The sequence below is a fragment of the Durio zibethinus genome, chromosome 20 (genome assembly GCF_047325235.1).
Source record: "Durio zibethinus cultivar Kanyao isolate XHJ-2024 chromosome 20, ASM4732523v1, whole genome shotgun sequence".
Taxonomy (NCBI): Eukaryota; Viridiplantae; Streptophyta; class Magnoliopsida; order Malvales; family Malvaceae; genus Durio; species Durio zibethinus.
The window spans coordinates 1931343-1955390 of record NC_143181.1 but is presented as its reverse complement, the minus strand read 5'-3'; the positions used below and the strand labels follow the sequence as shown (position 1 = coordinate 1955390).

General features: G+C 33.0%; 4 protein-coding genes and 1 long non-coding RNA gene across 13 annotated transcripts; 2 read left to right on the top strand and 3 right to left on the bottom strand.

Moving 5' to 3' along the window:
- Positions 1 to 85: 85 nt before the first annotated feature.
- LOC111315385 (putative E3 ubiquitin-protein ligase ARI2) lies at positions 86 to 3830 on the bottom strand. 2 transcript variants are annotated; one of them, XM_089749173.1, is made up of 7 exons: positions 3488 to 3830; positions 3173 to 3205; positions 2763 to 3045; positions 1777 to 2317; positions 914 to 1462; positions 559 to 679; positions 86 to 436 (listed from the first exon to the last, which is right to left on the bottom strand). In XM_089749173.1, exons 1-6 carry the CDS (start codon positions 3638 to 3640, stop codon positions 580 to 582), a joined length of 1659 nt encoding a protein of 552 aa, XP_089605299.1. In that variant the 5' UTR covers positions 3641 to 3830; the 3' UTR covers positions 86 to 436; positions 559 to 579. The 2 variants fall into 2 exon arrangements, with proteins under 2 accessions (XP_089605299.1, XP_089605300.1); XM_089749174.1 differs by having other exon boundaries at positions 86 to 384.
- On the top strand, positions 3694 to 4163 carry LOC149513018 (uncharacterized). The gene is made up of 2 exons (XR_016330620.1): positions 3694 to 3831; positions 4002 to 4163. It is a non-coding gene; the product is annotated as an uncharacterized LOC149513018 (long non-coding RNA).
- A 4000-nt stretch (positions 4164 to 8163) lies between these two features.
- Positions 8164 to 12190, bottom strand: LOC111314820 (protein DETOXIFICATION 33-like). Its single transcript, XM_089749360.1, has 10 exons — positions 11990 to 12190; positions 10855 to 11892; positions 10439 to 10634; positions 9974 to 10319; positions 9797 to 9883; positions 9497 to 9553; positions 9068 to 9306; positions 8827 to 8945; positions 8623 to 8709; positions 8164 to 8508 (listed from the first exon to the last, which is right to left on the bottom strand). The coding sequence occupies exons 2-10, from the start codon at positions 11113 to 11115 to the stop codon at positions 8452 to 8454; spliced, it is 1449 nt and encodes a 482-aa protein (XP_089605486.1). The 5' UTR covers positions 11116 to 11892; positions 11990 to 12190; the 3' UTR covers positions 8164 to 8451.
- A 1140-nt stretch (positions 12191 to 13330) lies between these two features.
- LOC111315384 (F-box/FBD/LRR-repeat protein At1g13570-like) lies at positions 13331 to 17030 on the bottom strand. Of its 5 annotated transcripts, none has more exons than XM_022917066.2 (6): positions 16818 to 17028; positions 16293 to 16409; positions 14456 to 15298; positions 13965 to 14120; positions 13698 to 13787; positions 13331 to 13583 (listed from the first exon to the last, which is right to left on the bottom strand). In XM_022917066.2, exons 2-6 carry the CDS (start codon positions 16305 to 16307, stop codon positions 13500 to 13502), a joined length of 1188 nt encoding a protein of 395 aa, XP_022772801.2. In that variant the 5' UTR covers positions 16308 to 16409; positions 16818 to 17028; the 3' UTR covers positions 13331 to 13499. The 5 variants fall into 5 exon arrangements, 4 of the variants coding, with proteins under 4 accessions (XP_022772801.2, XP_022772800.2, XP_022772803.2 ...); XR_016330619.1 differs by having other exon boundaries at positions 13525 to 13583; positions 13698 to 13807; positions 16818 to 17030; XM_022917065.2 differs by having other exon boundaries at positions 13331 to 13787; positions 16818 to 17026.
- A 1688-nt stretch (positions 17031 to 18718) lies between these two features.
- On the top strand, positions 18719 to 23988 carry LOC111315383 (protein DA1-like). 4 transcript variants are annotated; one of them, XM_022917063.2, is made up of 13 exons: positions 18744 to 19028; positions 19227 to 19256; positions 19777 to 19928; positions 20229 to 20319; positions 20485 to 20620; positions 20836 to 20956; positions 21075 to 21158; positions 21758 to 21877; positions 21997 to 22209; positions 22422 to 22484; positions 22597 to 22715; positions 23304 to 23362; positions 23454 to 23988. In XM_022917063.2, the coding sequence occupies exons 2-13, from the start codon at positions 19250 to 19252 to the stop codon at positions 23765 to 23767; spliced, it is 1479 nt and encodes a 492-aa protein (XP_022772798.1). In that variant the 5' UTR covers positions 18744 to 19028; positions 19227 to 19249; the 3' UTR covers positions 23768 to 23988. The 4 variants fall into 4 exon arrangements, with proteins under 4 accessions (XP_022772799.1, XP_022772798.1, XP_089605298.1 ...); XM_022917064.2 differs by lacking the exon at positions 19227 to 19256 and having other exon boundaries at positions 18719 to 19028; XM_089749172.1 differs by lacking the exon at positions 18744 to 19028 and having other exon boundaries at positions 19061 to 19256.
- The last annotated feature ends 60 nt before the right edge of the window (positions 23989 to 24048 follow it).

The following is a 24048-nucleotide window of genomic DNA, read 5'->3' as shown; positions in this document are numbered from 1 at the left end:
ACTTGCCTAAATAGATGGACAGAAAAATAGAAAAGCTTTTAAACAATGATATGTACGTAAAAAATATAGCATGGTGAAAGGAGAGTAATCGAAAAGGGCATCTGTTCAATTATATGATAATGATTTATAAAAAATGTTCAATAGCAAAAAGCTGCTTTTGGCAACGCCACCATAGGAGCTATAGACATAAACCTTATCATTTATGCAAAAAGCAAGTAGCTGCTTGTAATAAACTGCTTCCTATATACATTGGGACGGCTAAGGAATCCATGATTTTCTTCATGCTTCCCCGGCAGCAAGGTCAGATCAGCACTGAATGTTCAGTAGAGTACCCAAACTGATTCTCTCCCAGCTTGATTGTTAGGTACAGCACCTCAACTGACTCTGGAAGCCGAACAATAGCCGAGAAGATCCAACACTTCACCCAGGTTAGTAGCTATTGAAATATATGTTAGTCATATTTATCTCTGAATGTCCATGAAATTAAAATTTGAGGGAAAAAAGATCAAGCATTAGACACCAATAACTATTAGTGCTAAAGAGTTGCAATATGCATACCATATCTTAGTGTCCCAACAATTAGGATGAGGCTTTCTCCACACCCTTTGACCTGTAAGGTGCTATTCTGTGAACTGTCCGCTGGATGGAACCCAGCAAATCCGTTTCAATATATTCATACCTACGCAAGAACAAACAGATATAAATTACATTGAACATTCTGTCTATCCCTAATCAAAATGAATCAACTCTATCAAAACCTCAACTCTGATCTGCAACAACACCCCCCATCTATATGAAACTATGATAGTCAAGTGTTCAATTAAAAGAAACCTACTATAAATTATAGTCTTCCAATGCATTTAGATGTGATATCAGATCAAAGAGAACTTTAAGGTTTAAATCAGAGACTTACAAATTTCGGCAGAGATTATCTGTAGTCCCGGAAAGAGCAATGATCCTCATTCTAAAACTCAAAATGTCATTCTCAGAGTAGGTATCAAACTTCTCCTCTAAAACTGAAGACAGCTTCTCAACATTAGCCTCAAATTGTTGCTGTTGGTCCTCAAACAAATTCTGCTTTATTTTCCTCTCTGTCTTGGTCATTTCATCTTCGAATTGGTCATCACCAAACATATAGTATGCAAATGCATAGGAATATGAAAGAATCTGCCTTGATCTAAAGAGCCTGTAGAGTCCGTTTATTATCCAACTGAAATCTTTAGATGTTGATAAATTTTCCTCCAGTATGTTTATTTTTCCAATTATTGTTTCCTTTAGCTTAGACTCAAGCTTTAAAGAATCTATATGAGCTTTATATCGATTGTGGTAGTGAATATAGCGCTCAAGGTAGTGCCTTGCAAGCTCACTTTTCTTCTCATGGTCGTTCTTATATCGTCCACAACTGTGACCAGTAATAGAGGTATTCGTGTGTTCTCTACCAGTAGCAGCACCACAGATCCAACTGCATAAACAAGAAAGAATTTACAATTTACAAATATCTTTCAATGGACCTTATAGCCAACATACAAAATCATGTAATAATAAAGAAAAAATCACCTGGCATAATCCATCTGATTAACCAATTAAATTACACAGTTTCATTCACACAAGAAACATAAGAAGGCAATCAAAGTAAAATGTGACAGGCCCTTTTGGTAATTCCTCCAGTCAAAACTTCCTTACCAAGATTTTATGTCCATACCTTTAATTATGTTGCAAAATGGAACAAGAAATCACAAACCATTATCTACAAGAGACAAAGATAAGAGCTCTCACCAAAATGATTGCCCACATAAACAGGATACATGGTTGCAGCCTCCATTCTTTTCAACTGGCTTGTGGCATTTTGGACAAGGCTTTGTGTTGATTGTAATCCAATTAACCGTCTCTGATTCATCCTGGCACTTTGGACAAGGCTTTGTGTTGATTGCAATCCAATTAACCGTCTCTGATTCATCCTGGCACTTCTTGGACCAGAGTTCCCACATGAGACAAGAACAAGGTGAATGAGCTTCAGATAAACAACTAAAACAAAACTGTATGCCACATGGACATTCAACCTCACAAAGTTCATCATCCTCGATCCGTATTGCATTTCCGCAATGAGGGACACTGGGGCACCATTTAACTCTTCTATTATCCTCAATATATGATTCCAAAAGAACACGATCAAATTTCTCTGAAAGATTAGGATCCCTTGTACTAACTAATTGTCTGATTTTTTCTTCATCACAAACAGCATTACACTTGAGTGCCATGCACCTAATGCGTCTACTCTGGCCCTCATTTATCTTCACAATGAAATGTTCAGTCCAACCTAAGCAGAAACAGATAAGAAAGATTTCAGCCTCCTCCTTTTCCAGGCATCAAGAGATTCATAAAGCACTTGTACGATAAACTTTAACAGTTTCATTTCTTCTCCAAATAAGCAGAACCGAGAATTTGCTTAATATATTCATCAATTTTTCTTCTTTAATTTTCTAATTGAATAGAATTAGCAAGTTGTAGCACAGGGTCAATAAAAGTCAATTTCTATTCCAACAAGATCTTTCCCATTCAGATATAAGAATTAAAAGAGAAAATTAGTTTTCAGGAAAGAAAGAGCTACCCAACTTCAGAACTATGGAAACCTGTCCGACAGTATACTTCAGAATTGGACCAATTCAACAGAAACACCGAGGTTACATGTATATTTAAGCATAATTGGAACCCAAGGTTTAGCAAAAGTAAACATATAATTTGATTTATGGCACTAAACTCACAGTCATTGCAAAAGTAATGACCACAGTCCATAACAGTCAACATATCGGCCAATACATCCTCGTAGCAGATATTGCACGTAAAGGTAGAAGACAATAACTGGTACGAGGCAAGAGCATGATGATCGAGAATTTGTACACCTGCTGCAGCAAACAATTTATCTTTACCATACTCAACAAGCACTGCAAGCACCTTATCCACATCCCAACAATAATGAATAAGCAATGTTCTGGCATGGTGTTCTTTCAAAGACAACAAGTCCATTACTCTGTGTAAGTCCTCCCTCTGCACCAAGAAACATAGAATTTGTTAGTAACCATTATTTATATAAAATCGAATATATCTAAAAACGACATTTTAAAATTAAAAGAAAGTGACAAAATTGTAATTCCAGATACAATATAGGGTTTACCTGAGCAGCCAACAGTGACTCCTTTGTGATCACCTGCAAAAATGAGGGTGAAAGAAATTGAAATTTACAAAAAAAAAAGAAAAAGAATAAGAACTTTTTTTTTTTTTGCTTAACTCAGTAAACCTAACGGTAATTATATTAGCTAGAAAGACAAATAAATAAAAATTGAAAATCAAGATCTAGCCATTAAAACCTGGAGGTGATGTTTTAATTTAATTTAATTTAATTTAATTTAACAGTAATTGATAAAAAAAAAAAGAAGAATTAATCTCTTTTTTGAAGAAAATGTGATTCTCAACGAAAATGACCAGTAACCTTAGTGGGAGGGAAGGTCGCGTAGGCCGAAAGCAACTCGGTCTCGAGGGCTTGAAATCCAACCGAAGAGTCATCTCCATCATCGTCGTCGTAAAAATCGCCATTATCATCTTCGTGATAGTGCTCGTTATCGCTACTCAAATAATCACCCATTCCAATTCCGAACAAAGAAAAAGAAACGCTCTCAATTGTACGTTTCGATCAAATCAAAAACAGAAAAGGGAGAACGATTACGGTTTCGTTGGAAAAGCAAAACAGCGTAATGGAGGAAGCAAGTTTTTCAATTCTTCTCCAGTTTAGAGTGAGCTCTAAATCGACGATCGCTTCATCAAAAGAATTCGACGGTGAGACTCAGAAAGAAAAACTAGTTTATAAGTGTTTTTTTTCTTTTTTTAACGGAACTTATCCTTGAGTAACGGCGAAGAGTTCCCGTTTCGCGCCGTCATCACTTACGCCGTTATATATATATATTTTTTTCGGCCAGGGAAAAATAAAATTACATTGACTTTTACAGGTTTCATTGTGCTACTTAGGGATTTACTTGCCACGGTGATTACGTGCTATCTTCTGCAACTGGAATAACGTGCAAGTCTTTGGTTTATGCAAAATTTGGTTTATTTCTCATAATTGCTTTTGCCTTGTGTAAATAAATAAATATCGTTATTTTGCAAATTAATCCTTTTTTTTTCTTTTAACAAAGTTAAAAATTATCAATAAAGAGATAATTTACAAAGTTTTAAAAGAAAATGAAAGTTGTTCACCAAACTTTACTTTTTTTGGTACATTTAAATAATTTATTTAAGCATTTTTATTTTTTTTACATGCTACTTAATTATCAAGATTATATATCAAGTACTTGAGTTGTTAACCTAAAAGTTTAAAAAATAAATTATTAATTCAATAATAGTAAAACCAATTTAATTATCTCAAGTGTAAATTTCAATTAAAATTCAAAAAATAAAACAAAAATAACTTGTTGAATACCTATATACAAGCCTCTTACATCCTCTTTCTTTTAGCGTAATAAAGCATTTTTTAAATTAAAGTTTATATTTGATAAAAGTTATTAATATAAGATTTTATTTTTTATACAAATTAAAAGGGTTATAAGCATTATTATCGAAATGCTTAGTTCAAATGATAAAAAGAATGTATATCTTTTTTTATTATTCGGATTTAAATTAATTAAAAAATTATGAAAAAATAATTTTTTATAGATTTATTAAATTTGATGTAAATAAATATATTTGAACCATAAAAAAAATATAAAATGAAACTTCAAAGCTCCTTATGGCAAAATAAAAAAAATATATTATAAGCATTTGAAATAAATATTCAATAATCAAATCAATTTAAAAGAATATAGTGCAAAGATTATTCCTCTTTGTTATGCAACAAGCAAGAGACAATAAGAGGACAACAAAGCAAACCAATAAACCTAACCATCAGGCTTCAAAAGCAATCACCTTCAAATCACTCTTTCACATAAAATAAGGAAACGAATACCTTTTCCTTTTTAAGTGTCCTTTGCTGACATAGAAAAAAATGCTTAGTATGTTATGATTTTGAAGAACACAATCTTTTCTTTCAAGAATAAGTCATGATGACTATCCTTTACGATGTAAACCTTTTCATCATAATAATAAATTATTCAAATGATCTTCTATTAACACATTCATAAATATAATCATATAATTTGTTAATAAAATAATAAAATTTTAATTTAAATAATTAAGAATAGAACTTTGTTGGCTTCAAATATCAAAAAATTACACATTATTATTAATTTATTCGTAAGATTGATAAAGGTTGGAATTTAATTAATAACTAGGAACGAATGATATGAATTTACTTTAATGAGTTTTGTTTGTATCAAACTTTTACCTTAAGGTAATCTTAAAAAAATAAAAAAATAAGAGAAATGTTAGAAATACAGGCAAAAAATATTTTTCATTTTTACATTCGATACACAAGTTAAAGATCAATATGAAAAAAGTTTGAAGGAGAAAAATATTAAAAAATTAAAAATAAGATGAAATGAAATGATAATGGCTGGGTGTTCATATTTTTTATTTTCTCTTTCCTTGGATAAAAATTTTGAGGAGGAAAAAAATTTTAAGAGGGAAAGACACATGATTTGTGGGAAATGGAAATTTGAGAAATTTTTTTAAATATTTGAGAGAGAAATATACACAATGAATAATGAATTTTATTTTCATAAGTTAAGTATATGTTTTATTCTCATTTTAAAATATTAATCTTAAATGATTAAAATTTGGTATTACTTATGTTATTTTAATTGTTTTTATATTTTTTGTGTTTGATTTAAGTTAGATTGACAAGTATCTTGTTAATTAATATATTAAAACTTTTGGTTATTATTTTTCTAGTTAATTTAAAATTAATGAGCTTAATTTTATATACTTAAAAAAATATAATTTCACACATGAAACTATTTTTTTAATTTCATGCATTTACATTTGTCATGATTATAAAATTCATAGATATACATATTGAACACTTTTAAATATGCATATCGTTGAGTTATGTTATAAAAAATAATAATTTATTTTATCATATAAGTAAAAAAATTAAAATGTCATGAATTATTTTAGATTGCATAAAATAAGACTTTTCATTGATAAAATTATTATTTACTTGATGAGTTGTGCAAAAATAAAAAAAATTTATGATCGTGGTAAGTGTGATAACTGCTATTTCATCTATTATATTCACAATTATACAACTAACAATTTGACTGCCACCGTAATTTAAATCCGTGCTATAGAGTTTTGCGAGCCTTCTTGAACCCACTAACGTTTCAACCCATTCACGGGCTTCTATGGTCCTCACTCACATTCAGCAATGCACGAGCAATGCCGAGGGAGATTGCTTGAGCCTGTCCTGAAAGGCCTCACCCACGAGCTTTAACAATTACATCGTAACTCGTCTCATGCCACAATATCACCAATGGAACTTTTATGTACTGCAGCCATAACGGATTCCCCTGATGATACTCCTGCAGAAATTAACGCCTAAACATAACCCAGAAACCGAAGGCTAAAAGTTAGCTTGGCATCGCGTTAGTTGATGATAAACTTTCCGGTACCTTCCTGGAGAACCACGCGTGCAGTGGCGCATTTACGGTGGCCTGTTCCTATGATAGTCTGAGCCATGAACCCACCTGGTCTTAACATACTTCTTAAGGTTTTCTACGGGTTTTGATTCAGGAGGGGCTGCCATGGTGAAGGCTATGGAGAGGGAACGGGTGGTTTTAGAGAAAAGAGAAATGGGGAGTGATTTCGGTGGTTGGGGAATTGAGATGCTGTTTAGATTCCCGGAAATTTGAGAGGAAAATGAGAGGGAAGAAAGGGATGACGTAACGGAAGATGTAGAAAGAGCCATTTTTTTGTCATGATTTCAACCGTCATTCTTACAGTTGAATGTTTTACAACTGTTGGTTTTTATTTTTTTTTAATATGGATTTCTTGAGTTTTTGAAACAGGAAATGTTAATCAGCTCAAGCCTAAAAAACTAAGTTCATAGTATATCTAACGTTATGTCCCTAATATCACGATCTTATGAAAGAGTTAAAAATCTCACATTGATTATGTATTAAAATTAATAATGAAATATAAGTATTCACGTCACTTTCAATTAATGAGATGTTCTTTTAAAATAAAATTATAAAATTCAATAAGTCAAAGCGGATAATATTTTATAAATTTGTGTGAACAATAACGTTTAGCTTGACATTTAAGTTAATTTAACTTGAATATCGATCCGTAACAAATAATATTAGAGTCAACTTTAAAGTATTAATGATATGTCACTGTGCTCTTATTGGAATGGAAAGAATGTCATAATTATAAAAAAATATTAAAAATTTTACATCGATTGTACATTAAAATTAATCATAAAATATAAATATTCACATTACTTTTAACTTATAAAATCTAATGAGTCGCATTGAATATAAATTTTCACATCATCAAAGTTAATGTAAATAGTAATATTTAAGCTGATTAGGAACGTGAAAAAGATGATCCTCTGTGTCCTAAAACTGCGCAAGCCTAAAGTTTAGGTTGGGGTGCTTGGTGAATCTGGTTTCGGTTTTTAGCAGTCGGCCCTGATAAATGCTGAATCAATTTCGTTTCCAATTTCTTACTCAAAAGGATATGCACTTTAATGTAGAAGTTTAGTATAGCTAAATTGAATATTCAAATCATACCTGAAAGCAAAAAACTGAACCCGTCAGCTGGTTCGAACAAAATTTTAGATGATTGGAGACTCACTTACATCTTGCCATGTCAAGATTCTGAGCTGCTTCTGCTAATTTGTGGAAATCAATAAGCTTATATTGGTAATTTAGAAAACGATGTATCCTATATTGAGTAAAAAAATAGTTTATATATATCTTAAAAGAGAATATTTATGTTATTTAAATAATTGAGCTAAATATTGGAGTGAAAATTATTTGAGCTTATTAAAAGTTTTTCTAATGAGTTAAACAATTTTAAAAATCAAATATAGGTACTTGAGTTTGTTTAACAAATAGATTTAATTTTTAAATTTTTTATTTTTTATTTTTTAATATTAATAATTCTGAATAAATATATTTAAACATAAAAAAAAATGATAGTCCGAATAAACATATCTAAACAAAAAAATATAACTGTTTAAATAAAATTTATTTAAATAAAAAAACATAATTATACATAATGTTACAACTTTTTAAATTAACTTAATTAGTGACTATTTATTTATTATAAATAGATCTTTTTATCTCACTAATTTTACTATTTCTAATTTAGAGAGTTTTTAAGATTTTGTTATATCTTATAGGCATAATTGCCTTTAAGATAATGTTTTTCATACCTCAAAGTCATATTTCTTCTTTTTTTTTTACTTCTGTTTTCTTAAATTTTCTAACAGCTTAAACTACTAATCAAACACATTTTATATCAATGCTCTCCAGTTGATCCTCCCCATCTCTTCACACGGCCTTCGGCTTCTTCAGCCTGCAGACGAGAAGACTGCTGATTAAGACTTGCTTTGAACTGAACAATTAAATGAACTAGAGAAGTATGATTTAGGGGTAGGAACAGAGAGAATTGAAGGGCTAGGATACTAACTTCCTTGTTCCAGTTGGTAAGTGAAGTGACAACTATCAAGATTAAGGTTTGTATAACAATGCCCCCAATCATGCCTGACCAAATACCCTGCAATTCAAAAGTAATACTAAAGATAAAATTCACATTGTAATCAACCATCAGAGCTACAAATTTAATCTGATAGAAGGAACGATCGACTTCGGGAGAATAGTTATACTAAGTTACCAAAACCCCAAAACCAAATGTGAATCCCAGGAGTATGCCGGCAGGTAATCCAACAACATAGTAACACCCAATGTTGATGTAAGCAACAAGAGATTGCCATCCAGCTCCAACAGCAACACCTTACGGAACCAAGTTGCGTAGGAAAAAGAAAAAGAATTAACAAAGAGTAACTTCATCCGGTAAAGTCTAGCTTAAGTTAGTGTGTAATGTGTTTCTTCAAACTTCTATTTCTTGTACTTACCTGATAAGACCGGTTGGAGGCTGTTTAAGAGTACCGTAAACCCCAACAATATAGATAGCTTGGTGGTTTCTTCAGCAACAGCATAACTGTTGGTGAAGAGGTAAGGGAAGTAATCTTTCGTTCCAAACACCACAATCATGCAAACAACCCCTATGCCCACAGATGTGATTGAAACAACTAGCACAGAAAATTTTGCAAGCCAAGCGTTCCCAGCTCCAAGTTCATTTGATACTCTCACACTGGTAAGAGCATGAATTATAAGTTATCAATTCCAATATGGTTATAAAAGCTAAATGACTTCCTGGAGACAGACAGAGGAATAGGGATTTGAAATCCTAGGAGTACAATTACAAGAGTTCCAGGCAATGGAACTAATCAAACATATAAGAATTTCTATTAGGAGGAAATGGAAAATGGCGTGATGCGCACCTTATAGCAGCATTGAACCCGATTGCAATCATTGCATCCCATCCATTTATGTTCATGCTGGCAATAGGAGAAAATGAAAGTTGAGAAAAGCATTTATCTCCTAGAGACCCTGAGAAGAATCCATCTAAATTTCATTCAAATTAAATGATGTCTATAACTCTTCAGATTGGACCAACTTGAGGGTGATTACCACTTATCCGCGAAGAATTTATAACACTGCTAATAACACTTTTATGTTATTCAGAATCATCTCATTTTCTTGATTAACCATCAAGTAAGAAGTGATAATGGAACACCTACCAAATGGAAACGGCATCAACTGGTATAAGAGGGTTTGGCAGGCGACCTGTTATGACTACCAGCACCATCAAGTACCAAAACTCCAAGCTGCAATTCATTTTCCTCAATTGCTATAAGTATCAAACCAGACACCATGATTTATATACAGCATAAAGGGAAGGAAGGAAAGAAACATGCCATAACATAATAGCAGAAGCCAATGAAAGCTTGACAAAGCCAACGAGATCCGCAAATGCTAGCCATGAGAAACCACACCAAGCACCATCCGACTTGGTAATAAAAATGTATAACAACTGTCCGATAACTATAAGCCACCATGATGTATTTAAAGTTATTGCTGCTCCAATTAAGCCCCATCCAAGTTTAAATATTAGAAACCAGCTGAAAAAGGCATGTAGCACTAATACCAGGGCTGATACCCAAGCCATTACCATGACTTTCCTCTGAGCTTGTAAGAACTTCTGTATAGGGAAGTTCATAGCATAAGCAAATAATTGCGGTAGCATCCACACAGCAAACTTACCTGCACCAACAAGCTCAGGATGTTACTAGATCTCATTTTTCCTCATATTTTGTAAGTTCAAGTTGATTCTGGATTGATTTTCTGTTAATTTTCTTGTAAGAACTGAGCAAAATTCCAACCTGCAGCATTGGAGATTTCAGTGGTCTCTCCGAATAGTTCAAGAATGGGAGGTGACCAAATGTAGATGGGAACCAATAAGCAGGCTGTAGTCAACAGAATGATCCAAGATCTCTGCATGTACACCCCCAACATCCTTAGCCTCCCAGCACCATATGCTTGACCACATAGTGTCTCCAACGCGCTCCCCATTCCTAACTGTTACAAATTGTTTTCAATCATTAAAAATAAACACGAAATTTCATTTCTAAAAATTACTCCATATTTGCCAAGTAAAGTTCTTTCTTGCAATTTCTCAAGTAACCTTCCTTTGTTTTGGACTCTTTCCAACTTTTGTAAACAAAACAATCTTACCAAAACAAAAACAGAAAGCCTGCTCAATGGACACAAAAGACAAAACTTAAGCAGAACAACTTACCATGACACCGAAAGCAAGACCGGCTATGACAGAGTTCTCAACGGACACCGCAGCAAGGTCTAGCTCACTAACAAGGCCAGCAAACGTTTGTGTGAGTGCTCCCAATGAATACTGGCAAATTGCTGTGAAAATTGCTGGCCCTGCAATATGCCATAACCTCTTGGACTCATATCCGAACTCGTTAACCCAGCTGACAGGTTTTTCTATTTGGTCGCTATCATTGCCATAAATGTTGAGAAGTGGAGCACTGTCCACAGCCATAGCCGCCTTGTATGAAAGTTTTCACTGCAAATGAACTAAACTAAACGCTTACCATGAATGGTCTTTCTCTACCTTGTTTTTTTAAGATAAGAAAGTTTTTGGAAATTTTGGATGTTGTTTAAACTTCAAATATGCTATGGGCTTTGGTTGAACGATTTGTTTGAAGGCTTGTAAAGGAAAATTAAATTGACTTAGACGAGTAAATAGTTCGAGAAACTGGTTTCAGACACTAGTCTCCTTTTGAAGCTGAGCTGGCCATGAATGACGTTGATGTTGATACCTGCTTCCTGAATCGATACCTTTATAGTTATTTTCTTCACATTTGTGCATTGAGGTTATGATAAGATGCTAATTTTTATGCACTTAGTAATAAAACTCCTATGTACTTTCTAAATATCCGTCAATCACGTTTATTAACATGTCAATCTCACATCACGAGTTTACTGGCATGATAATAATGAGCATTTATTCGGAGAAGCCAACCTTTGCGATTAAAATAGATTCATCATCTTGATTAGACCCCAAATATTTTCATAGGTTCACATGGTCGGGTAACCCGCCCCTGCTCAGAGACGATCAGTGCATAGCAGGGGTCGGAGTGTTGGCGATGAATATGATTAACTAATTATTATTTCTTTTGTGGGTTTATATATCTTCGACAATTTTACAGAAGTACAATCTTTTGGTTTTCCGAGTTAGAACTTGTGGGTAAGGCAGGCAATGGTTCTGTTATCTCTGGTCACTAACCATAAGCCTTTAGGTTTCCAGAACCTGCAACTTTAGAGAGGACAACAAAAAAGAAAAAAAAAAACATAAAGATTTGTTTCCCACCAATCTATAAGCAATGTGAATGATCACCATGATAAGACCTTACTTGAAATTGGGCAGCCAAATCTCAAGAGCCAAGAGGGTTGGTTGGCAGGACCGCAGGAGCTAATGCCTATTAACTTGAGCTTTTCCAGCAGCATATTACTACTTACCAAAAATGGCAAAATGAATAGCACTTTCTCATGGGAATAGGCCTTGGAGATGTGGTTTGTTTTTCACACCCACCAAGATTGGATTTGGGTGGAACATCAAATCAATTTCTTTTGTAGTATATAAAGGAAAATAATGGTAACATAAAAATTTTTTTATTTAGATAAAATTTTAATTAAAAAAAAGATAAAAATCAATAATTTTTTATTTGTTTTGTAATTTTTTTTAATATCATAATTTTGAAAAAAAAAAGATAAGAAAAAAAATTTTGAAAAAATTTTATTTTTATGAAAAGATTGTTATATTTATATTTTTATTATGATATTAGATTTAATTATATAACTAATATCTTTTACAAAAATAATTTTTTTTATGTGTATTTTATATAACATTATAGTTTATAAATATTTTATAATTTTTTAAATTTTAACAACAAAAAAATCTAAATTATTGTTAGAATAAATTAAAAAATTGAATTAAACATAAAATTAAAAATAAATCATTAACTAATTAATAAATTTTACTGTATTAAACATATTTAATTTTTTAAAAAATATTTATTTATATAAATTAAGAAATATAAAAATATATTTATATATCATATGTTACTTTATAAAAAAAATTATAATTAAAAAATATTATAATGAATTATTTTTTTCTTTTTATTTTTTATCTAAATAATAATTGTTAAAAATTTTATTAATTTCAATTATCCAAATAATAAATATTTATACTCTTTTTTTATTTTTAATTTTTTAATTTTTAATTTTTTATTTTGACAAAAAGGGTAAACTAAGTAGTCTCAATTAATCACGGTGACTACTTGTTCCAGTTAAATCAGGACCACATGTTTTTGCTATATTTTAGATAACAGATTCGGCAAACCACACGGCGCCTGTCCCCATGGGCCTTTCTTTTTTTTTTGTTTTGTTTCGGACGGCAATCAAGACCACAGAGATATCTGAATACTTTCCGAGTCAATGTCGCATTACCTGGCATCAAAGCAGAAACTCACCCACAAGCTCCCTTGTTTTCTTGGTCTAACAATTAGTGTCCACATATTTTTCCTCGTCTATTAATGGACAAGCTACCACGACAAGCCCTTTTCTAGAGCACTTTTCTTGGAACAAACAATCGTCCATGCTTCTTCGGATGGTCTATGGACCACAGCAGCCCACAGGATCGATTAGTCAGCGTAATCAAGAAGAACGTGAATGAGCATGACTCCCAGGGAGGATTTCCGGTGCCAAATACGTAAAAAATGTACAAATGTATAGTATTAATTACAAGAGTTCTTCCGACAAGGCATAACAGCAAGAACAAGTTATTTCGACGAGGCATAATGGCCATTTGCATTATATACATGTTCCAGTCTTTCCTTGACATGGCAGTCATGACTAGGATAATCATGGGTCCAAATAAATGACTTCTGCATATATTGAGGCTCGCCGGAACCGCAGCAATTCCTTCATCAACTCCCATTTGCCATCCTGGGAAGGGGAAGCAGGCTTAACAGTCAACCGCTCAAGCAAAGGTGAATTAGAGAGCAGGAACTTGATAAAATCCATTTCCGATTTAACACCAGAGATGCCTGATACTTTTACCAGTCTCAGATGGGCAAATTGCGAGCTCCAATGATCATCTTCCCAGAAGTTAGTAGATCTTTCCACGGTAGTTCGTTTCTCTAGTCGAGTCTACAGAAAACATCAGACTTCTATAGTCCCTAACCGACCTCCAAAATCAGGAATCAATACATGCATAACCTATTTAAATTAACCTTGTAGCTAAACCATTAATGTGATATAAAAGCTGGAGCTATTACCATGTACATCACCATAAGAACTTAAGAGAGTAAATAAAACGAAACTCACCAACATTTCCAGCTCTTGGAGATTTGGACAACTTCTTAGGAGGCATAAAGCAGCTGTATTTTCCCCCAAATCATCAAAATCTACGCAAATGGATAGATAATTCAGATCAACACAAGGGTTAGGCAACCTGCTTGGCACGTTTCCAATAGCCAAATACTGCAGTAGAAAAAGGAAGAACAGTATAAATTAGACTCTAAAACAGATAAATTGTGGTGGCACATGGACATCCATGAGGACTTGAACAAGTATATGGGGATTCAAAATCCATTTTACAAAAAATCTTGTCAGTGCAGTTTCTTTAAAATTCCCTGAGATCAGTAAAGAAACATGTAACTTTGGCGTTTGCAGAATCCTATGAAGGCTGTAAAAATGCAGATAGAAGTTTAAATAATAACGAAATGTCACTCAATTTAAATCTCCCAGGGAACCAACAAACTTGTTGAATATCCAAGAAGATATTGGGGATCAAATGATGCCCACCAAGTCATTACCTTCAAAAAGTAATTCTGAACCTCCAGCCTTTGAATCTGGGGCAGATTAACAAAGAATCTGAGCAATTTACTAGAACTGTCTTGAGCATTGTTCTCATCATTGTTGATATTTACATACAAACCAATGGAAACCAGAGCTAAATGGGGCGTATTCTGAAAGCTAACATCATCAAAATTACCACCAACATCAAAGAATTGCAGATTTCGTGCATCAATGTTAAGATGTGTAACACCAGTAAAGTTCATCAATGTTAATCTCTCAAGCAGAGGGCAGCTAGAAAGGAGGTTTTCAAACACATCTTGGATGATGGTAATGTGCTGAAGATCAAGGCTCCTCAAATTCTTGAAACCTTTGAATGTCAATGGAGGTTTCAGCAAGCAATTAAATAGCTCCAAATGAATTAAATTCTGGCAATTAAATAAACAAGAAGGCGGCATGTACTGCTGGCCTTTCCATATTTCCAGTATGAATTCTTTGATAGAGCTCCTTGATATATAAAGAATCCATCGATCAATGTCAGTGATTCCTAAAAGATCTCGGTGAGAAAGTTTAAACTTGTGTATTGGACCCTTATGAAGTAAGAGTACATGGTCAATGATGTTTACAAGCTTGTTTTTTATCAATGTTTGATCTTGGGAAGAGACATTAAGACACTGCTTATCAAACACCAGATATGGTGTTGTAGCCCATTTGTATCTCCACGTCCTTGACAGAACACTTGTCCTTACTAAATCCCTTATTGGCAAATGTAACAAGATTTGCTCTACAAGATGTCTTGGTAAGTTGCTGATCCTATCTAGCTCTGCCTTTGTTTTGCTAGGCAATCTTGGTGGCTCACTTTGCTTCCGAAATATTCATAAGTGACAAAACAAGCAAGTTAATGAAATAATAATTATAATGTATTGGAGTTTCATGCACAAACACAACTATACAACCATAAACGAATAAATTCTATACAACCATATGCGAATATATTCCATTAGAAGTGGCCAAGAAAGCAGATTACTTTCCTTTGAATCAAAGTGATAATATCAATTGCACCTTTTCAAGTTACATGGTTAATCATTTCAACAGATAGGATGAAAGGCAGATTCTCTATACTCTAAAGATGGCAAGTATGCAAAAGCATCACTAAACCTATTAATGCACGTTTCAGCAGCCCTTTGTCATGCAATTACAATACATGACATTATAAAAGATAGCCATAAGTGAATATATTCCAGAAGAAGTGGCCAAGAAAACAGATTAATCTCAGTGATGACATCAAATTGCACCTTTTCAAGATAAGTAGTTATTCATTTGAACAGAGAGAACCAAAGGCAGAATCTCTATATTCTAACAATGGCAAGTAAGAAAAAGCATCACTAAACCAATTGATGCACATTCTGGAAGCACATTGTCGTGTCAGTTACAGTACATGACGAATTATAAAAGATAGCGATTGCCAATCTTAAAAGGGTAAATCTAGTCCTAATACTCGCTGCCCTCCATCATTTAAGTTTAGATACAAATCAAAGAGTGTTGGAGAGTTTCAAACTGACAAAACAGGCAATGTAACAATATGTAGTATCTCCAGCACAAACGCACAGCACCATTGTGGGTGTTTTTATCTTCTATTTTTAAAGACAGATACTATGGTACCATAAAAGAATGCAACATCTGTAAAAAGAACTTGCATAAAATTTCATTCCTTTATTAAAGCACATGCACATCATATCCTCACTTCAGTACGTGGAAACATAACAGCTAGAGAAATTCACTACATTTTTCAGGCGTTTCACCACATTATTGAAATGCAAAGATAGCTTACGTATACAGCCAACAGAAAGCACTTACATTTACTATGCTCATTCTGTCTAGCTATTTGGGGGGTTTCAAGCAATGATTTTCAATTCCCCCCAAAACATAGCTAAACCGTCAAAGCCTTGTTTCAACTGATCTACCAGCCGAAATCTGAAACATAGAAACACATAAATTTGACTGATAATTGTTCCGAGAGATATCTATTTATAATAGAATAAAGCTTACAACTTTAAATGACAATAAAGCAGTAATATGCAAAGGAAGAAACCCCTTGAATACAAAATTATAAAAAGAATTAAATAATGAAAACAAGAATAACACTTAAAAATTAAGGTAGAAAGAAAGGGTACTTTCCAAAACAGAATCTGAAAAAAAAAGAGAAGGGAAATGGCAAAACAAAAGGGGGAAATTTCATATCTTTGGAACTGAAATTAAAATAGATGTTCAGATTTTGCTGTTATAATAGAAAAAGAAAGCAGAATTGGGGATGGAATAAAAATAGGCGGATAAAGGGGAGGAATAGAATAAGAATGTAAGAAGAAAAGGAAGATCCTTTACCTGAAGAAGAAGAAAATGGCAGTCAGAGCAAATGCGACTTTCGGATCAGAGCTTCGAAGAGAAGGGTTACAGCTTAGGGGAAGCTCGAAGCCTCAAAACCCCAGTGACCAGCACGAGTGGTTGGGCTGCCCGGCTGTACTCCCGCATGTGTAGTATACGCAAAAGGAAGCAAAAAGGGTTTAGCCTAGTGAAAATATTCTCAAATGTGCTTGCCATTTGATGTTTATGTATCAAAGCCCTTTAAGAATGGCCACTAATGATTTAATTTATACAATACCCACAAGTTATTTGAGTTTAATTTGAATGAAATTTGAATTTGACTCAATTGTTATAAAGTTGAACTTGAGTTCGAGTAATTTAATTTATCGATCGAATCAAATTTGAATTTTTTTATACTCTACTCGAATAGCTCGTAAACTTAATCAAATTTTTATATTTAAATATATTTTTATTATTTTAATTAATAAAATATTTCAAAATCGAGCTCCAATTCAAGACAAATAATTAAGTTTTTGTAAAATATAAGAATCAAATTTATTTTTATATATTAATCAAACATAATCGAACGAGTTCGGATAATTCGATTTTTATTTCGAGTAGAGTTCAAACTAAAAAATAAAATTCAATCGAATTCAAGCTGAGTTTTAAATCTCGAATTTCGAATCAAATTCGAACTTAAATTTAATATTGTATCAACTTGAACTCGATTAATTACACTCTTATTCTTAAGCGACTCGTACTCTAAATACACAATGCAAACACATATTTTTATAAAGTAAGCTCTAATGAGTTGATGTAATAAAAATTTTGAACTTAAATTTGATTAGAAATTTATTATTTTAAAGTTATTTTTAGCTTGATTTAGTTTTAATTTTCAAATTCGAGTTTGATTTAAAATAAAAATTAAATTATTCAAATTCACTTGTTTAAATTTATTTAATAAAAATAAATCTAATTCTCATATTCGATTTTAAGTTTAATTATGTATTCAAATTCAAATTCAAACTTGAATTAATTTATATAAAAGTAAAATAATAATTTTTAATTAAAATAAAAAATATATTAAAATTTAAAAATGAGTCACAAAGTATTCAAGTTAAATGTTCAAACTTAGCTTACTTGATAAGTTAAGCTACTTGAGTTCGATTTAATAATAATCATATTAAATTTAAATTTTATCTGAATCAAATCTAAATAATTTATGAGAATTGATATATTATTTACCTTCTAAATTTAAATAATATATTACTTATATTTTAAGAGGATTTATTTTTACTAAAATTATTGATTAAAAAATGAGAGGGAAAACACAAAAAGAAAGAGGAGAAAAAACTTGTATTTGGGTTGAAACATTTTCAATCACTTTGTGAGTCTTTAGATATTCTTTTTTCACCTTTTTGCAAGTTAGTGGGATTGGAATCTTTACCAAATAGTCTACTTTATTTCTTGTTCTTTTTCCAATTTTTTTTCTTTTTGATTTAAATGTTCGTTCTTTTAATTTTTAATCTTCCAAACATTTGATCTATTTTTGGCACTTTAAATTTCAACCAATGTTACAACTTGAACAACATAAGCCAGCCAAAGTGATAGTAAAAAAAAACAGTTTTTTTATCTTCACTTTCTTTAAGCTTTCAACAAAGAAAGTTTTCTATTCTTTTTTTTTTTTTGTGTCAAGGGTTGAAGAATTAGAAGAACCCAACATATAAAGCTTACAAACATTTGGTAAAAAATTAGAAGGTGAAATGGCCACTTGGGTTTGATGAATCTTTGTCAATGCCTTTTGGAGTCGTGATAAAAAGGAATCAATTTTATATCCTTTCAACATGTTTGACTTTGACTTTGCTTAGAGCTGAAGAGCAAGTCTTTTCTTAGCTTATTTTTCTTCCATCCCTTGACACGTTAAACAAAATTCTTCAACTTTTTTTTTTTTGAGGGTTTTGGTTGTGCTAGATTCTTTTTTTGGAGCCAAAGAAATCAAGGGTGTTGCTGTTCTTCTTTGTTATTTGCATTCTTGAATAGATTATTCATTTTTATACACAAAAGAGAGAGAGAAAAAAAAAAAAAAAGAAGAAAAGCGTGAGAGAGGGAATATATAGCTTTATAGGACTGAAGATATTGTAACTTTTTTGGTTAATTATGAGATCTTATCTCATCTAGGTCTCTTCTACAGTCTTCTTCCACCCTTTGCTGCAGGTTGTTGATTTGTCTGAGGTGAGTCATTTCTCCACTTGGTTGATTCTTTCCCTTTTGTGCTTTAAAAACCTGCAATTTAGTCCTTATATGTCATGATTTTTATGTCATCGTGAGCTGGAAAGAATCTGGTTTTTTTTCCTCCTTTCTCTTTCTTTCTGTATCTCTTTATATTCACTTGGTCTGGAGACAAATTTGATGCTTTTCACTCGTTTTTAGCTTAAACATTCTGGGGTAGCGCAATGCCAGGTGAGTGATTTTGATTGCTACTGTTTTTCCTGGTTTGACTTGCTTGCATTGCATTGATGACAAATGCAGCCGAACTGATTTAACCTATTGTAGGCAATTGTGATATGCTGTTAATATGTATGAACCCCTGTTATTATTTATCAAACATAAAATAGTTGATCTGCCTAGCTTCTAGAGTCATGTTAGCATTCTTCTCTTCTAGGCTGCTTTTAATCCGCTTTGATTATATTCTTTGGGAACCGGTTTTGGCTGAATAATATGACAGTTACTGGCATTGTCTCCCATTATGTTATTTTTGCTGCGTTTTGATAATCTTCTATATTAGAATGGTGAATCTTCTGTCAAGCTATGTTCATTGATGATTCTTCACTTAAAAGTGTATATTTCTCCCATTTATGTAGCGTGAGTTGTATATTTTCCTTCATTTTGGCCTACATTTTAATTTACTACATTTAAAAAAAAATCATTTAGATTTTGCAATATCTGTGTTTATTTGCTTCCATGTATGTTCTATTTGCAGGCAGAAACCTTACTGATTATGAGCAGATAACATCCTGCATAATGGATTGGATTAAAAAAATTTTCAAGGGCTGTACACATAAATTTTCAGAGAGACATTATCATGGACATTATGCGGAGGATCCTCAATTTTATTCACCTTCTGGCTCAGGGGTATTTACATCTGTTACTATTTCTCCATTTCTCTTTCTAAATTGCTATTTCTATGTTCTACCTTTTTGACAATTTGGTCACGTCCTACTTCCTGTAATGCTGCTGGTGGGAACATAAGGTCTTATCATTTAATGGCTTTGGCTAGGTTGCGTAATAGACATGTTATAAATCAGATTACAAAGCATGGGTTGCATCAATGGATGCTTTCTTACACAAATAGGTTAATTTGACTATTTCAGTAGTTAAATTAGCTTCTAATACATGTTCTATGTTATATCTTGTTCTCAACCTTGAATGTAGGATGCATGGCAGGAGCATGAGAATGAAGAGATAGATCATGCTATTGCCCTCTCCCTTCTAGAGGAAAGTCAGAAGAGGAGAAAGTTTATAGGTGAGTAGCATGTCCAACCCAATATTAATGTGAATGTTCTTGTCGGCGGTATTTCATGATATCAGCCAATTAATTGCCAATAAATTGTTCTTTTTCTTTGCTACGTATCCTTATAATCTAACATGTCGTAATTTGAATTATTAAGTTTCTCAAATTGTTGGGTAGATGATGAATCTCAAGAAGAGGAAGATGAGCAACTTGCGAGAGCTACACAAGAAAGCTTAAACTTTGAACCTCCTCTCCAATATGAAAATGCAAATACATATCAACCTATCCCAGTCCATTTTCCGATGGGATACAGGTATATGAATGTGTCATTAGCTACAATAACTGTTTCATACCAGCCTATTTAATCGGGCTTAAATATGGATTATCTTTGAGCTTTTTCCTGCAAATGTATGCTAATAATGGCTTTGCTTGGCATCAATTATGCTGTGTTTCATTCAAAGAGCTGTTGCTATACTTTAGAATTCAGATCCTCTTTGCTCCCATGACCAACTTATTCTTTTTTGGTAGGATTTGTGCTGGTTGCGATACTGAGATTGGTTATGGAAGATTTCTAAATTGCCTTAATGCATTTTGGCATCCAGAATGTTTTCGCTGCCATGCTTGTAGCCTCCCAATTTCAGACTATGAGGTACAAATCTGCATTCTTAGTAGATGTTTTGGCGGCTATCAATGTTGCCATCTTTGGTTCTTTCACTAAATGTTTGATTGATGAATCAGCTAATTCAGTTTTATACTTTCTTCTGTAGTTCTCTATGTCTGGGAATTACCGTTTTCATAAATCTTGCTACAAGGAGCGCTACTATCCAAAATGTGATGTCTGCAACAACTTTGTAAGCCTTTTTCTTCCATCAGGCTTATGTTCTATTTATAATAAATTTGTTTTGTTCGTAATTCATTCATTGCACAAACATACATGGTATGATTATTTCTGATTTGCTGCATATTTCAGTGCATTTATATATATTTCAAACATTAAACGTCAATGGTTAAAAGCACTGAAATATGCAGCAAATCATAAATTATCCTACCATGAACATTATAGTAATACCAAATAAAGAGTGTGTTTTTCATGTTTTCCTGTTTCTCTTAGCTAATAGTGAATTCAAAGTGACCTAAAACCTTATGGTCATAGAAGTAAATGCGAATGTCATGCAATAGTCTTATGCAGATATGATGGCATGAAGGGAATTTATAGATGATGTCCTTGAATACAGTTCCCAGTTTTAACAATGGAAAGTAGTAGAAGGGAAATTGGAATTTCAAAAGAAACTATGGAATATGGGAAACCTCTATATGCGTATCATGTTCAAATCGTCTATTGTATACTGTTTTTTAAGTAGTTTTGAAACAGAAGAAAGTAAATATACTGTTCTAATGCACGTTACTCATTGCTAGTTGTGTTGTCTTTTGGGATATATACTTTTGACAGATTCCAACAAACCCTGCTGGTCTTATTGAATATAGGGCACATCCTTTTTGGACCCAGAAGTACTGTCCTTCTCATGAACATGATGGTACTCCACGATGTTGCAGCTGTGAGCGAATGGAGGTATGATATGCACCCAATGTTGAAAGTGTATATAAGTTTTAAAGTAAAACTTCTGCTACTATTCCTGAAGGAGAAGACAGAAAGGTTGAAAGCATGACACATTTGCTCATCATATGCAGACACAAGAAACAGGGTGTGTTGCCCTTAATGATGGACGGAAGCTCTGCCTAGAGTGTCTAGACTCTGCAATAATGGATACCAAGCAATGCCATCCCCTTTATCAGGATATACAAGAGTTTTATGAAGGTTTAAATATGAAAGTGGAGCAGCAAGTTCCGTTACTCCTGGTTGAAAGGCAAGCTTTGAATGAAGCCAGAGAAGGAGAAAAGAATGTAAGGGCCAAAATATTGAAATAGTGACAGATGTTTGGTGAAATATCTGTTTGTAGTCTTGTCTGACTGCTGTTGGAACATTGTTGGCATGCTTCTGCTTCTAGATGTCATGGAAATAACCATGTTGACTGCTTGATGGAAATACTTTTGCAAACAATTGTTTGTCTCTTTTTTATATTTATGATTGCATTCTAAAAATTGTCTTTGGGCAGAGCCATTATCATATGCCAGAGACTAGAGGACTCTGCCTTTCTGAGGAACAAACTGTCAGCACTGTAAGAATATTTGAGATTCTCTTTTGCTTTCATGTTTGATAACTGGAAGTTTTTCATCTGTAGTTTTTTTATTGCTAAAAGATTTATACTATGTTCAACCTGAAATCATCAGATTCTAAGGCGACCGAGATCTGGGACAGGAAATCAAGCCATGGACATGTTAACAGAGCCCTACAAATTGGCACGTCGATGTGAAGTGACTGCGATTCTCATTTTATATGGCCTGCCAAGGTATTGTATTTTTTGCCATAATTGCTTTTATGTATGTAAAAATAGTTTGCCATATAATCAGAGAATTTTCAATGACATCCAATTAAAGACTCAGTAATTAGATGCTGAAGAATGGAGAGAAAAAGTAATTTTAATTCTACTTTCTAATGGGATAGCAATTTCATGTTTGTTATCCCATTAATCCACAGAAATGATGAGGGTGAAAGGAGGAAAAAGTCTTTTAGATTAATCATAACTACTTCAGACTGGAAGTCATGTTTGCCTTGATTCTTAAACACAATTGAATTGCAGCTGGCCTGGAAAAAACATCAATGAAAAGGTGTTGTCAGGTTGTATAGTTATCATGATGTCCATGGTTTAAAATGCAAAGTAGAAAAGAAAAAGAGATCAAGTCAATGGGGACTGAATGAAAGACCTATAGTCCTAAAAGCCCTCTTCGTCTTTCTAATTTCTAGAAACTTTCATAACCTTTTTGCGAATCTTGCCTTATTTGTAGCAGATGATGCTAACTTTGATGTTGCTCTTAATATTGAAAATTTAAGTACTGTTGATGCATTTTACGCAAAATTGAAAATTTTGATTATGTAGGTTACTGACCGGATCAATCTTAGCCCATGAGATGATGCATGCATGGATGCGACTTCAAGGTGCTCTCTGTTTCCATCGTAATATGTAGGAAAAAAAAGTTTCTTTTTCCCCCTACTTGGAGAAATGACATGAATGCTACTTTTTTGTTAGGTTTCCCGACTCTTAGTCAGGATGTCGAGGAGGGTATTTGTCAGGTGTTAGCACACATGTGGTTACTTACCCAGCTCAATTCTTCTTCAAGCAGCAATGTTGCATCAACTTCATCCTCCACATCTAGTAGGTTAAAAAAGGGCAAAAGACCCAACTTTGAGACGAAGCTTGGGGAGTTCTTCAAGCACCAAATTGAATCAGACACTTCCCCTGTATATGGAGATGGTTTCAGAGCAGGCCATCAGGCAGTTTATAAATATGGTCTTGGAAGAACGCTTGAACATATTCGGATGACTGGGAAGTTTCCTTACTGAAATCCCAAACCCCGTACTCTCAAACTCGCTTCTCTATTCTTTAAAAGAGTTAAAAGCTTGGCCTTTTCCTATTAGAACCAAAGGCCAAAGCACAAAGGATCATATCTTTATAGGGTAGGTTTCAGAAGTACTACTAGTTTTCATTCCTTGTGGCTGTCAGTGACATTCTTTATGAAATTTTTAATCAATTTTATCTTAAAGAAAAATAACTTTTTTTATAACCGCAATAAAAATTTTTGTCAATAGATTTAATTTTAAATGGTAATAATTTCAATTTTTCT